General features: G+C 39.6%; 1 protein-coding gene across 4 annotated transcripts in view; it reads right to left on the bottom strand.

Annotated features, from left to right (window-relative positions):
• The window catches only part of MRRF (mitochondrial ribosome recycling factor), a gene marked incomplete at both ends in the record, with an annotated part of 51,754 nt that extends 35,942 nt beyond the window's left edge, over nt 1–15,812 (bottom strand). For 2 of the 4 annotated variants that reach the window (XM_079706230.1, XM_079706231.1), the window contains 3 exons: nt 4,313–4,431; nt 8,430–8,585; nt 15,605–15,788. In XM_079706230.1, coding sequence (XP_079562356.1) covers nt 4,313–4,431; nt 8,430–8,585; nt 15,605–15,788 — 459 coding nt within the window. Of the gene's footprint in view, nt 1–4,312; nt 4,432–8,429; nt 8,586–15,604 lie in introns of all 4 variants that reach the window. The other 2 variants (XM_079706232.1, XM_079706229.1) reach the window with 2 other exon arrangements.
• Nucleotides 15,813–16,244: the final 432 nt, after the last annotated feature.

Genomic DNA, 16,244 nt, shown 5'->3' on the forward strand with positions numbered 1-16,244 from the left:
AATTAACGAATGGATGGTGAAAGGAGCACAGCCTTTAGAGTCCAACAGACCCATGCTCAAATCTTGGCTCTACCACAACAGCGTGAACCTGCAGAAGAGGTTCTACTTCTCTGAGCCTCAGTTCCCTCATCTATAAAATGGAATAAACTTTAATTTTAAAGAGTATCCGTAAAAGCTTTTGTACAGCAAAGGAAACCATAAACAAGACGGAAAGACAACCCTCAGAATGGGAGAAAATATTTGCAAATGAAGCAACTGACAAAGGATTAATCTCCAAAATTTACAAGCAGCTCATGCAGCTCAATATCAAAAAAAACAAACAACCCAATCCAAAAATGGGCAGAAGACCTAAATAGACATTTCTCCAAAGAACATATACAGATTTCCAACAAACACATGAAAGAATGCTCAACATCATTAATCATTAGAGAAATGCAAACCAAAACTACAGTGAGATATCACCTCACACCAGTCAGAACGGCCATCCTCAAAAAATCTACAAATAAATGCTGGAGAGGGTGTGGAGAAAAGGGAACCCTCTTGCACTGTTGGTGGGAATGTGAATTGGTACAGTCACTATGGAGAACAGTATGGAGGCTCCTTAAAAAACTAAAAATAGAACTACCATATGACCCAGCAATCCCACTACTGGGCATATACCCTGAGAAAACCATAAGTCAGAAAGAGTCATGTACCACAATGTTCATTGCAGCTCTATTTACAACAGCCAGGAAATGGAAGCAACTTAAGTGTCCATCAACAGATGAATGGATAAAGAAGATGTGGCACATATATACAATGGAATATTACTCAGCCATAAAAGGAAACGAAATTGAGTTATTTGTAGTGAGGTGGATGGACCTGTCATACAGAGTGAAGTAAGTCAGAAAGAGAAAAACAAATACCGTATGCTAACACATATATATGGAATCTAAAAAAAAAAATGGTCATGAAGAACCTAGGGGCAGGAGGGGAATAAAGACGCAGACCTACTAGAGAATAGACCTGAGGACACAGGGAAGGGGAAGGGGAAGTTGGGACAAAGTGAGAGAGTGGCATGGACATATATACACTACCAAATGTAAAATAGACAGCTAGGGGGAAGCAGCTGCATAGCACAGGGAGATCAGCTCGGTGCTTGGTGACCACCTAGAGGGGTGGGCTAGGGAGGGTGGGAGGGAGGGAGATGCAAGAGGGAAGAGATATGGGAATATATGTATATGTATAGCTGATTCACTTTGTTATAAAGCAGAAACTAACACACCATTGTAAAGCAATTATACTCCAGTAAAGATGTTAAAAAATAAATAACTAAATAAAATAAATAAAAACACTTTTTAATGATAAAGATAATAATAATAATAATTAAAAAATAGGGCTTCCCTGGTGGCGCAGAGGTTGAGAGTCCGCCTGCCGATGCAGGGGACGCGGGTTCGTGCCCCGGTCTGGGAGGATCCCACGTGCCGCGGAGCGGCTGGGCCCGTGAGCTATGGCCGCTTGAGCCTGCGCGTCCGGAGCCTGTGCTCCGCAACGGGAAAGGCCACAACAGTGAGAGGCCCACATACCACAAAAAAAAAATAAAATAAAAAAAAAAAAATAATAAAGAGTATCCGTGTTGATCACATGAAGCAAAACATGAGAAAGCAGTGCCTGGTCACACCGTAGACACTCAGCACACATTTGCTTTCTTACTGCCACAAGAGCAATAATGGAGCCTGCAGAATTTTTTTTTTTTTCATTTGCCTTGTTCAAATCATGCTGTGGTTTTTTTACTCCCTTCTTTTTTTCCAATCATTAACTCTAGCTGCAGGCAAGTTTATGGAAGGCAGCAACTGCATCATTTATCAAGCAGGACACATGCTTAACAAATGCAACGCAGTTTTCTGTCCTTGATGCATCTGAAAAGATTCTGCATGTAAATCTGCATCATGTCTCTAGGGCATGACACAGAAATGCTCAGGTTTGAGAAGAAAGCCAACCACATATGAAACAGAAAGGAATTATATAAACACAGTGAGGATTAGCTCAGCATTTTGAAGCTATAAACCTGGGTACTGCATGGACAGCTTCTAAACTGGAGGAAGGAAATGTTTAGTTGGAGCTATTTGTTTAATATATACACCAGATGAGATAAAGGAATTCAAAAGACAATGTAACTCACACTTCCTCACTCTGGCCTTGGAAAGAACCTCTCTAGTGAGATGACTGTAAATGTTTTTTTTCAAAACCCACAGAATTTCAACTTGGAGAAATGGCAAAGATGCTTTGCTTGAAAAATGAAGCTATACTCCAACTTCCTAAGAAAAAATTAAGCTGTTAATACCTCCTCCTGCCTCATAAGATGCTCTGGTGGCCAATCAGGTGCTTCTTCTGTGAATGCCATTTGCTATTTAATAACAGAAGTGGCTGGCTCTGAAAAGCAATCTGCCTGATGAGGTCTTCAAACTGTGTAATTAGGAGGCTATTCCCTAAATTGGCCCGCAGTGCCTGTGGGATTAGATGAATAAGGCAGAGAGGCCTCAGTGGTTCAGAGGGGCCAGAAGGGAAAGAGCTGACAGTTCCCTTTTTGTCCATTACTCTGTTCCTCGGTGACACCAGGAATGAGTGTCTTCCTTCCATCAACCTAATGACACGTATTCATCCATTTGAGGAAAATTTACTGAGTGCATCCATGTGTCAGGCACAGTGCTAGGAGTAAGTTAGAGCAAGTTAGATATGAGTCCTACATTCCAAGCTTACAATCTAGTGAAAGTGAGCTGGGAAATTAAGATGTAAATAACTGTATAACTATTGATAATGACAAGTACAATGAAGAAAAAGAACTGTGCTGTGTAAAAGTGGTAAATGTGGAGGAATAATTGAGATTGGGTAGATTAGGGAAGACGTCCCTGAGAAAGTAATATGTAAGCTCTGATCCAAAATTTGAGTAGCAATTAGCCAGACAAGAGCGTTCCGAGCAAAGGAAAGAGCATATGCAAAGGCCCTGAGGATGCAAAGGGTTTGAGGAGTTGAAAGGCTAGTGCGGCTAGAGCCGTGTACAAGGGTGACAGTGGCACAAGACTGGAGAATCTGCAGACACAGGCAGGGGCCATTTCATGCAAAGCCTTCTAGGCCACAGTCATCTTTTACTTAAAGATTACTTGAAGGCACTGATAAACTCGGTGCCTGGGAAGGACATAATCCAACAGACATCTTTACAAGTTCGCTCAGGCTGCCGTATAGAGAACAGATTGATGGAGTAGTAATACCCCTCACAAATGTGCCCAGCACATCAGCTACAAGAGCCCTTGTATTTGAAACAGCCTGCTCATAGCAAGGGCTTTCTCTTACTCATATCTCTAACCCAGTTTGTCAAATCCAGCAGTTTCAACTTTGGTCTCTGTCTTTGGGCTAGAACTACTGAAACAGACCGTCGGAATAGGGAGAGACTTCAGATTCCTTTATCTCATATTAACAGATGAGGAAATGGGAGACCCAGAAAGTGATGCAACCTACACAAGGTCAAACAGCCAGCTGGCGGGACAGGTGGGACCCGATTCCAGGTCCTCAAGGATTCCCAATCCAGGTCAATTCTTACTGGACCAATAAGGAAAAACCCATTTACCTTCCTCAACCAGACTTAAAATCATAGCCTCCAGGTTGCAATGATCTAATGCAACCCACCTTCCAGCCTTGGAAGCACTGTGCTCTGTGCAATATTCTGCAATGGTCAGTCCAGTTTGAAAGGAATGTGAATTCCTGGAAAGGTCTGCTCCAAATACTAATGCAAAAGTCACAGACTGGTGGCCCACAGAGCAAACGTGGCCCGTTAGGTTTTGTCATAGTCTTAAAACAAAACACACAAAAAAGGGAATTAGTTATCAACATTTAACAAAGATCTTATATAAAAATTGGGGTTACTGGCTTCTTCTGTAAACAAACATCTTAACGCCTGGTAATATCTAATTACCAGGCCTGCATTTCTGCCCGGGAAGGATCAGCAAGAGCTGGGCAAAGGCTGCTCCCTTCAGACAGGGCACGTGAGCTACAGTTTACCCCGGCCCTTCCCATCACTGCACTGCCACTACCGTTTGTCTTAGATGGGGCCCGTGTCAGTATCCAAATTACTCGCCTGGCCTCTATAGTGTTTGAGTTAAACAGAAAAGGAATTTACAAACAGGAAGAGAGCTTTTCTTATCCTGAAGTTCCCATTATTATGCCTTCTCTCTTGTTTCATCCCAAACTAGAGGGAACACGTTCTCCTGACTCGACTCAGCCTCCTGCATTCCAAAAGAGACCATGGAGAGGGACCCCTTTAGCAAGGCCACCTTACCTCTGGGAAGCTGGCCATATTCACCAAAATCAGCTGTGGCGACTTCATGGAGATCTGGCCAATCTGGTTTAGAGCAAATTTCCCATCAGCAGTTACCACAGTGATATGATCAAGGGATCCTAAAAGAAAAATGAAATAAAGGGTCTTCGAATTCAGAAGGACTTTAGTAGCCCCATATCTAAGTCTCTATCAATTCCGATTCAACTGATGTTTAGGGATCCCTTACTAATGTGGCAAGATGGTTCAAGGGGCTTCCACAGGAGCAGTGGCGTCATGTGATGGAAGGAGCTTTGAAAGGTTGACAAAACTAGGTTGCAACTGCTTACCAGCACCAGGGCAGCCAACAGTCCCGCTCTGCCTGGCCCTGAGCGGTTTCCTGTGACACGTGACTTTGAGAGCTGAGACTGCAAAGGGCTGGTCACCCCTCCAGCAACACTGCCGTTTACTAACATGAAACCTCAGGCAAGTTAGTCATGTTCTCGGTACCTCGGTTTCCAACTCAATTAAAAAATACTTTACAGGATTAAAGTGAGGATTATAACTAAATATAAACAAGCAAGTATACCATAGGCACCAAAAATAAACATAAAAATAGTCACCACTTATTAGGCCTTTTAGTTTTCACAACTAGTCTGTAACACTATCACTGTCTCCACTGGACACCAGAGAAAGAGACTTGGGGAGGTTAAATGGGCCAAATCACAGAGCTAACGAAGGAAAAGGAGCGAGAGCCAAGCTCCAGCTCAGGTGTGCTTGCTTCCAATTCTCATCAAGGCTCTTTCCCGTATCAGTGGAATTCAAATTTGGTTGTGCGTCAGAATCCCCAGGGAGCTTTTCACGTAGATTCCTGGGCCCCACCCCCAGACAGCCTGATTCTGCAGGGGCTTGGGAGCCTGTGATTTTGGGGGAGCTTGTAGTTTTTTTAAAGATTACCACATGATTCTGACATGCAGCCAGGTTGGGAGCTGCTCCCTGATACCACCTTGATTTTGGCACTTAGATTCCCTTTAGGAAGAAAAACAAACAAAAAACATAAAACAAACAAAAAAAACCCCTACCAACTATGACCACTTCACCGTTATCCTGGATCTGATCTTTGTCTCTATCTGAATTATGGAAAACCCTGGGCAAAATTTTCTTGTCAAGAAGGCAAGTATATAGTTACAGATGGAAAAGGGGTGTTACTCAAACTCCCTGATTTCCTATGCAAATGAAAACTAAAAGGAAACATTACCATTCACTTTAAGAACCACTCACAGATGGCTCATTCTGATACACAAAGAGTAAAGGGTCGGGGGCTGGAGGTCAATTTTTTAAACAAATTGGGAGTTGTCCCAGCAAATTGTTGTTAGAATAATGCAGTACCATACCATGGCCCAAAGATCTGATTTGAAGCACAGTACTCAATTCACCATCACAAGATAGAAGGCTGTTGACACCACTGGCTTCAATCTGGAAAAGTCCATGATTCTGAAAACCAGTGACCTGGGTTCAAATACCAACCCTGCCACTTCCTGACTGTGTGACCTTAGGAAGGTCCCTTCAACCTTTTGGGCGTCTGTTTCCTGATTTCTAAATGGGGCATTAAAATCATACTTCTCTCACAGAGTTGTTATGAGGGTTAAATGAAAGAGTTTATGGAAAGCACTTATAATTGTGTCCTGGCATATGTAAGTAATAGCCCAATAAATGCTAACTATTATTATTACTTTTCAACTTTCTCCTATATTTTAACCAAACTAACCTACTTACAATTTCTCTAATACAGCCTGTTCTCTCTTGCCTCAGGATCCTTCTACTGAGGATGCCCTTCTCTGCTCAGGTAACTCCTGCTCACTCTTTAACACTCAGCTATGATTGTATCTAATCTCAGAAATCCTGTCTGACCTCCTAGGCTGGATTACAAACCCTTTATGAGCTCCCGAGGAGCCTATGCATACTTCTACAATAATGGCAACCAATATTTACTGAACACTTCCCATGGCAAGACATGGTGCTAAATGCTTTCTGTAATTTATTTGCTTTCATTATCACAATAACCCTATGAGACAGCTCCACCATTTTACAGATGTGGAAACTGAGGCACAGAGTATAACTTGTCCAAGGTCACAAGAGCTCTTAATAATGGAGCCTGAATTCAAACCCAGGTGTGATCAACTCCAAAGCCATGGTCTTCACCACTCTGCTTTGCTATATGGTTTTACACATGTTGGTTTACTTGTCTATCCCTTCACATTAGGATCTAGGCTCTTGGAAGGTGGGGACAATGTCTTTTCTCTCTGTATCTACAGCACCTATTAGTCAGCACAGAATAAGTGCTCAATAATGCTTTGATGAATAAATGAATGTATGGATGGATGGATGAATGAATGAGAGGACAAGAATGAACAAAGAAATAAACCTGTATTTTAGACAACTATTAAAAGCAATCAACTATCTTGGAGACAGAAACTGCTGGTAGATGGACGTGTAAGCGGAAAAGTGCCTGCTGGTTCAGATAGTAATGAAAGATGGTATGGAAGAATCTGGCAAAAAAATAAAATAAAATAAAAGACTGGCTAAGTCTTTAGCCAGTCTTTAGCCTGTTTCACCCAAGTCTCTTCATGGCCCAAATTTCTACACAGAACATTGCACAGACATAACCCTGAAGAGAAAGAAGCAAAGAGGAAATACCAATGGGAGGCCTTCTGAAAACGGATCTTAATTCAGCCTTCCTGATTTGCCATAAGATCCTTTGCCACAGAAGTCCCAACATGGGCTTTTCAGTACGCAGTTGTGGTGGTTCCCATTCCCTAAATCCGTATCGACATAATGCATCAAATCCTTTTCCCTCAATCTGTCCCCAGCGAGAATCTCCCTCAGCCTCATTCCTGCCCCTCATTTTCGCAGAGGTTAACATTTAACAAATTACACTCCCAACCTCTTTCCAGGCCCATCATCTTTTTAAGTTCAACAAGAGTGGAGCTTGCTGGCTAATTTTAAGTATCACATTTCTCCCCGAGCTCCTCTCAAACCGCTCTCTGGTTTCGGCTGCAGAATGTTAACAGGGCAGAAAGCACAGGGGAGACAAAGCACTTTATCAGCTTCATACCTAAAATAATAAGCAAGTTTAAAATAAACAGTTGGGAGAGATTGAATGGCACGCTCTACTGTCAGCAAAGGCAGAAATGCCCCAGTCCAGGGCTGACAAATGACGGAATGGTCTTCTGGTTTCACACTGGATCTCGTCTCTGAACTCTGTATGTTTCTGCTGGTGTTTATAAATGAAGCCGTATACTTTTCACTTGGTTTTCTTAAGAACAAGTTCATGAAATACCTTCTAGTTTCCTTGTGGACTACCCCAAGCAAGATGTGAGTGGGAGCAGTGCAAGCTCCCACAGATACTTTCTGAGGGGGTCCCGGGCTTGACTCTAGGATGATGACAATTTCCAAAAGGCCAATTTAACAGCAATTGGATTTTTCCTGCCTGCCTGCACCATTAGCTGACAACTCACTTCTTCCATCACATCTGCAAACAGTTCTCTTAGACAGTTCTGACATTTCCCACTTAGGAAAGCCACTTTCAGGAAGTTATTAACCCAAACGGAATCTTCCTGGTCAAGCTCAGGGGTACAGAAATGCCTCAGGTGGGCAGGTCTCCAGCCAGTTGGTTCCCAGTACGCGATAAGAACGGCCAAATAGGACAAATTGGAAAAATCAGACCAAAGATGTCAGTTACTATGAGACTAAATACCTACAAGTGTATAGAGTACAGCAATAATAAAATTTCCATTTTTTGAGAGTATTATTCCATGAGAACAAAGACCATACCTATTTTGTTCACTGTATACCAGCACAATGCCTAGTTCATAGCAGGCAAGTATTTGCTAAATGGATAAATGTAGTGTTAATATGTGCTGGACACTGTGCTAGAACCATTACACATGTTACCTCATTTATTTACCCATCCCAAAGCTAGAAGGTAGGAATTAGACAAGGAAACTGAAAACCAGAGAAGTAAAGTAACTGCCCGTGGTCACCAATTAGTAAGTGATAAAGCTAGGACTAAAACCCAGCTCTGCCAAAGCAATGTTTTTGCCACTATGCCCCTCTCCAAAACACAGGTTCAGTCACTAACCTGGTGAGGTCCTTATATTGACAGTCTTATTGAAATTATCCTTGAGCGCTTCTATCACCGACTTCATTTCCTCATCCACCTCTTCCAAGCTGATTATATCTTCAACCAAGGTACTGTTAAGATTCATTCTGGTTTGGGACTGTCCTTTCCCTTTGGCTAGAAAGTCAACATTCAATGAATAAAAAAAACAGCAGCATAAACAGAGACAATAAACAGTGAGTTAAGAAATACCTACTATGTGCAGGGAAAAAAGCCAAGTGCTAGAAAATTACAGAACACTGTCACTAAGTGTAGGCCCTAAAAAAGAGCCTACACTTACTGTCAACCTGGGACCCAGCATCACACAAAGCACTTTCTCAGATATTAGTGAAGGCACAGGTTTTATAATGAGACACCCAGGTGAAAATATGGGCTATAATGCATACGACCTTTATGACCTTGAGCAAGTTACTCTACTTCTCTGATATCAGGTTCCTTTCCTATGAAACAGGAATAATATCTATACTGCCAGGTTGCTGCAAGGATACAAATTAAGTAATTCAAATACCTAAAAGAGCACTATCCACATGGCAGACACTCCATAAGTGAATGAATTCCTTATTTTTCAGAAAAATAAACAGAAGATGAGAAAGGTAGAGTGACTTTGCCTAATGTCACAAGGTCATGAAATAGTAAAGACGAGGTTTGGTCCCAGATGTGCCTAATTTTAAACCCATGAACTTTCCATTAAATTGTCTTCATAAAATGTAATTGGAGATACATAAAATATATTAATTCATTTAAAAATGAATCATAAGACAAGGATATGCAAAGTATCTGATGGCTGGTACAGACAATAAAAACAACAGTAGTTTAGCAACATTAAACACCACTGGTAGTAGTGACAATGGCGTATATTTTAGAAAGCAACAATACCGAGAACTGAATAAAATTCTAATTTATATCTAAACCAACATAGCTATTTTTCATATGCGTCTATAATGTGTATATGCATAGATCACTCCCATGAGTATTACAAATAGTCTTGCATTTCTTTAAGGAGGGTGTGGGAAGGAGAAAAAGAATAAAAATATTTAAATAATATTATCCTACACTAGATTATTTATTAAGTAGTCAACAAACATTTATTGAGATCATTCACAACAAATTTTATTGAACATCTACAGTGAGCTAGATCCTGAGCTATTTGTATACCATATTACAATTTGCAATGCAATTTCAAGTACATTCTTCTTTTAGATATTCAAAGCAGCTCTCTGACGAAGGAAAAACAGAGATTATTATTGTCCCCGTTTTACAGATGAGAAATTTGAGGCACAAGACATTTAAATGTTTTGCCCAAAGTAACCAACCAGTTAGCAGCAGAGTGATTTATTTTTTTGAACATTTATTTGCTTGTATCACCATCTTGCTTGAAATCTCACTGGTCTTAAGTTAACAGGCTAATGGCTTAGAATTGTCAGAACTGATGAAAGAGGTGAATCTTCAGATTTAGAAACACAAGTTCCAAACAGGATAATAAAAGCAAATTCATACCTAGACATTTTGTGAATGCAGAAAACCAAGGACAGAGATTGTGAAAACAGCCAGAGAAAAGATAAATTATGCATAAAGGATCAAAATTTAGAATAATAGCGACAATAGAAGCTAGAAATAATTTCCAAGAGCAACAACAGAAGCAAGAAACAATGGAAATAATATCTTCAACTTTAGTGTTAAACCAAGTATGCATGTTAAAAATTTTAAGTTATGCCCATCAATATTAGAATGGATAAATATTCTTTATGAATGAAATACTATACAACTGTAAGAGGAAAAGATCTACAACTACAAAGAAGAATTTAAATGAATCTCACAAACATGATGTTAAGCAAAGAGGCTAGACACAAGAATCCAGACTGTACAGTGCAAAATCCAGATTCAATAACATATACTAAACAGTATAACAGATAAAACTATATCATTAGTAGTTAGAATAATAGTTACCTGCAAAGGGTAGAAGGTGGTAAGTTACTAAAAGGGAGCAAAAGGGCACTTTTGACATGCTGGGAATGCTCTGGTTTTTGGTTTGGGTGCTGATTACATAAGTAAAAATTATATAAGTGAAAATTATCAAGCTATTTTCTTATGATAGCTGCACTTTTCCATAGGTGCTTTTTAAAAAATTTTATTTTATTATTTTTCTTTGCAGTACGCGGGCCTCTCACTGCTGTGGCCTCTCCCATTGCAGAGCACAGGCTCTGGACGTGCAGGCTTAGCGGCCATGGCTCACAGGTCTAGCCGCTCCATGGCATGTGGGATCTTCCCGGACTGGGGCACGAACCTGTGTCCCCTGCATCGGCAGGCGGACTCTCAGCCACTGCACCACCAGGGAAGCCCTAGGTGCTTTATTTTTATAAAAACATATAAAAGAAATTAAAAGTAACCACCAAAACAATAAGAAATAGAATGTATACCTTCCAAATCAGCAGAGATGAAAAAAGAAGAATAAAGAAACCTGATTAATCCAATAGAAAGGAGAAAAGAAGAAACAAAGAAAACCTCAATAAAGAGGTAGTATAAAATAACAGAAATACAAGTACCCAGACCAAAGAACCAGTTAAAAGTTAGAGACTCTCAGTAAGATTTTTTTTTAATCTAGTCATATATAATATATACAAGAGATTTTTACAAAAATATAAGATCACAGAAAGTTTAATGTATGGGCATCAGAAAATTATAACCCTAGCAAATATTAATCAAAAGAAGGCTGGTGTAGTTACATTAATTTAAGACAAATCGATTTTACAACAAAATGCATTATTAGAAACAATGAGGAGCACTTCATAAAAACAGAAGAAATTCACCAGAAAAATATAACAATTCTGAGCCTCAAAACTACTTATGGACTGAAGAAAAATGCACAGTGGAATTTTAAAATATTTAAAATGACAATAATAAAAATACCACACAACAAAAACTTGTAGGAAGTACCTAAAGTTGTATTTATAAATTTACAGCCTTAAATGCTTACAAGAAAAGAAGTCGAAAGTTAATGAACTAACTGTCCAGCTCAAAGGATATAAAAAGAACAAGAACATGGGAGGAAGTAAACAATATAGAACAGTAGTCAATAAAGTTTTTTAAAAGAGAGATCAAAAAAATTAAAAGCTCTTTTTCTAGAAAGGGGTATAAAATTGACAAACTTCTGTCAAAAATAATTGATTAAAAAAGGGAAGTAGGGACTTCCCTGGTGGCGCAGTGGTTAAGAATCCGCCTGCCAACGCAGGGCACACGGGTTCGATCACTGGTCTGGGAAGATCCCACATGCTGCAGAGCAACTAAGCCTATGCGCCACAACTACTGAGCCTGCGCTCTAGAGCCCGCAAGCCACAACTACTGAGCCCACGGGCCACAACTACTGAAGCCCGCGCACCTAGAGCTCATGCTATGCAACAAGTGAAGCCACAGCAATGAGAAGCCCGCGCACCGCAAGGAAGAGTAGCCCCCACTCAATGCAACTAGAGAAAGCCCACGTGCAGCAATGAAGACGCAAGTCAGCCAAAAATAAATAAATAAATAATTTTTTTAAAAAAAGGGAAGTAGACACAAATAAATAATACTAAGAAAGAAAAAGGGGACACAGTCATCAAAACAGTAGAGATTTTAATAATCTTAAGAGACTATTATGGACAACTTTATGCCAAGAACTTCCTATAAACATATAATTTACTAATACTAACTCAAGAACAAAGAGAAAATTGGGGAGTTCCCTGGTGTCCTAGTGGTTAGGATTCTGGGCTTTCACTGCCGTGGCCTGGGTTCAATCCCTGGTCAGGGAACTGAGACCCTGAAAGCTGCATGGCACGGCCAAAAAAGAAAAAAAAAAAAGTATTCCTATTCACCAGCAACCAAATAGAACACACAATTTTTAAAAAGATATAAACTTAAAACAATGAATCTTGTATAAAATAATACAGAATATATTTATGACCTTAAGGTAGGGGGAAATTTCTTAAAAAGGAAAAAAAGAGCACTACTCGAGAAAGATTGATAAACTGGTCTACATTAAAATTAAGAACTTCTGTTCATTAAAAAAACACTGTGAAAAGGCAATTATTATCAGCAATACATATATATATGCAGAAGTCTTATCTTTAGAATACATTAAAATTCTTACAAGTCAATTTTTTTAAATGGGCAAAAGACTGGAAAGAGGATATCCAAATAACCAATAAACAAATAAAAGGTGCTCACCATCATTATTCATCAACGAAATATAAATTAAAACCATAATGAGATATAACTGCACACCCATCAGAATGGCTAAAATTAAAAAGGCTGACCATACCAAGTGTTCACAAGCATACAGTGGGTATTTAGCAAATAGAAAGCTAAAACACTCTGGGAAGGAATGTAACCTGACATGACTACTTTGGAGAATTGTATGTTCTGAAACTGAACTGAAACTTAATATATGCATAACCGAAGGCTCAGCAATCCTCCTCTTGTTATACACCCAACAGAAAGGCATACATATGGGCACCAAAATGCATGTTCATAGCAGCATTATTTATTTTAGTTCAAAACTGGAAGCAATTCAACTATAGAAAACACACATAAATCGTGGTGTACGCATTCACTGGGGTACTATAAAGAAATAAAAATGTACCAACAACTACTACAGGCAACAACATGACAAATCTCACATGTAGATTGCTATCAAAAGAAGCCAGGCATGAAAGAATACATCTTGAGTTCAAAAAGCGCAAAACAAATCTGTGGTGGTAAAGTCAAGAGAGGGGGCTGTCTTTTGAAGGGTGACAACTGAAAAGGACACGAGGGAAGATTCCAGAGTACAAGTGACATTCTATATCTTAATCTGGGTGATGGTTACATGCTTTTGTTCACTTTGTGAAAATTCACTGAGCCATACACTTACAATTATATATGCACTTTTCTGTGTACATCACTCAAAAATTTACTTTAAAAAACATCATATACAAAAGTGACAAAAATGATGATAGCCTAGAAATAAACCTGATTAAAGAACTGTGCAAGATCTTTATGGAGAAAACCTGACAATATAAGTTTCATAGAGAAGAGCAAAAGGCCAAGAAGAAGAAAAAGAAAAAGCTAGCGTGTTCTGAGGGGAAAGATTTGTACCACTAGATTCAAGACTTGTGATTCAGGCATTAAGGAATTTAGTGCAGGGAGAGATGAGTAGTTCAACACATCAAGAACTCAGATATAAATCATACACATAAAGAAACCTGACATATGACAGAGGAAGCATTACAAATCTGGGAGTAAAGAAGGGCCACTCAATAAGTAAGGTTGACACACTTATTACCCGTTTTAAAAAGAAATAAAATTAGATTCCCTGCCTCACATCATATTCAGAAATAAATTCCATATGGATTAAAAACCCAAATGCGGAAAGTAAAAACCTTTAAAAGATTTAGAAGAAAATATAGAAGAATAGCTTTATGACTTTCAGATAGTTGATGGTTTGTTAAATAAGACAGAAAAAGCACAAATGATAAAAGAAAGAACTGAAAAATATGACTACATTGAAACTTATATTCAATGAAAGACATCATAAAGTAAAAAGGCAAAGTAGATACTTGCAACATATACAAGCAACAAAGGATTAGCATTCCTAATATAGAAAGAATCCAATAAATCTAAAGGAAAAAGTCAAACAACCAACTTTTTAAGAGGCAATCAAAGAAGACAAAAACTGAATAGCCAATGAAATATGAAAAGATGCTGCTTATATGCTGCAGCTAAAGTCTAGTGCACTAGAAGACTTCAATGCTGTGGACATCAGGAGACCTGGATTCCAGTTCTGCCACTAACTCGATATGATCATGGGCAAATGTCTTACATATGGACCTCAGTTTCCTCATTTGCAAAATGGTGAAATCTGTGCTCCACTAGGTAATTAGAAGAATTTCTTCACTGGATAATTACAATTCCTTCAATGGATAATTATAAGGATCAAATTAAATTATTAAATGTATGTGAATTAAAAAAAATATAATGCAACCTATAGATCAAAAGTTATTAACTGAGGGCTTCCCTGGTGGCGCAGTGGTTGGGGGTCCGCCTGCCGATGCAGGGGACACGGGTTCGTGCCCCGGTCCAGGAAGATCCCACATGCCGTGGAGCAGCTGGGCCCGTGAGCCATGGCCGCTGAGCCTGCGCGTCCGGAGCCTGTGCTCCGCAACGGGAGAGGCCACAGCAGTGAGAGGCCCGCGTACCGCAAAAAAAAAAAAAAAAAAAGTTATTAACTGAATATAAGGCTTCTATGCATTAAAGCTCTTTTGGCAACTTGTTAATTTTCCTATTAACAGAAAAGGAAAAGGTCTGCATGAAACCATAAAAGAAAAGCAGTGGGAAAAATATTCAGTAGGGTATTTCAAGCACCGTCCTTAAGAGTGGAATCCCTGACCCACCACTGCAAATAGCAGGTCTGCTTGACAATTTTCTGTCACTCATTCATTCCTTCAACAAAATTTTTTGATACATACTATGTGTCAGGCTCTGTTAGTTGCTAAACAAGAAAGACATAGACCTCACAGGGTCCAGTATGGAAGACATAACAAACAATAATTAACTAATTAATGAGTGCTGTGCTTAAGTACATTAAAGGTAAAGTAACAGTGTGCACAAATGCATGTAACAAGGGACCTGACCCAGCCTAAGAGGTCAGGGAAGGCTTCCCTGAGGAAGCGACATATAAGCTGAGACCTGAGTTGTATCAAGGTCTCATTCTTGGATGACACAAGCCATTAAGATCATCCATCTAAATCCATGGCTCTAGTATCTCCTCACCCAACAACCTTCTGCTTTTAATATTATTTCCAATGCAGATCTTCCTATAAGGAGAAGGCAGGTTGATCCCTGCCACAAGTATTCTGATTTGCTTGGCACCTATACCTGCAATTCTAAATCTAAAAGAAATTAGGCATTTTCTGAGCCATAATAACAAAAAGGCGGCATGGCAATGACAAAACAGGTTCTAATACCAACTCTGTCACTGTGACCTTTTAAGCTAATCAACTGAACCACCTGAGATACCATTTCCTCATGAGGCATGGGGAGAAATTCAGAACATCTCTGAGATCCCTTCCAGCTATGATAATTCAAGGGCTAAATATAAGACAGGGGTGAGGAGGTCATGCCTCTACCTTTGGCTTTCTTGGTAGCGAAATGCCGGATTGGTACAGCTGGATAGGCCAGGTGTTGCCCGTGGTCATTCTGTCTTCCACTCACTGTCTTCAGCGTAACTTCTGCAACAGGTCTGGTCAAGGCTGCAAGGGAGTTGCAAAAGGCAGGGTGGACCAAGCGGAAGCACCTTAAACCCAAGGCCATGACTGAAGACAATTCTTGTGAACACCCACTAAAAAAGAACAAGACACAAAGGAGATCAAAGTAAATCAGACCCTATTACAACTTCAGAAAATAATCTGTACCAGTTAGCAAGCAAATCCTCTCGAGTCTATCAATCAGTTTTGAGTATGTGCTAGGTAACTTAAATACATTATCTCTAATCCTCCTCCCAACATCTGTACAACTTAATATGATTAGCCCCATTTTATACTACGAAGAAACTGAGGCTCATGGAGATTTAAGTAACTTGCTCACAGTCTGTAGGACTCCAAATCGCCATGCTCTTTCCACTACAGCAAATGCCCCTTAGCACACAGGGAACAGAGTTAAGTAAATGTAGAGCAGACTAAATCCCTAACGACGGTAATTAAACCCTTATAGGAGAAAAAGGCACAAAATCTTGATAAAGTTATACTATAAAGAGGAAAGGCAGAGCAC

This window comes from Hyperoodon ampullatus, assembly GCF_949752795.1.
Source record: "Hyperoodon ampullatus genome assembly, chromosome: 6".
In the NCBI taxonomy this organism is placed as follows: domain Eukaryota; kingdom Metazoa; phylum Chordata; class Mammalia; order Artiodactyla; family Ziphiidae; genus Hyperoodon; species Hyperoodon ampullatus.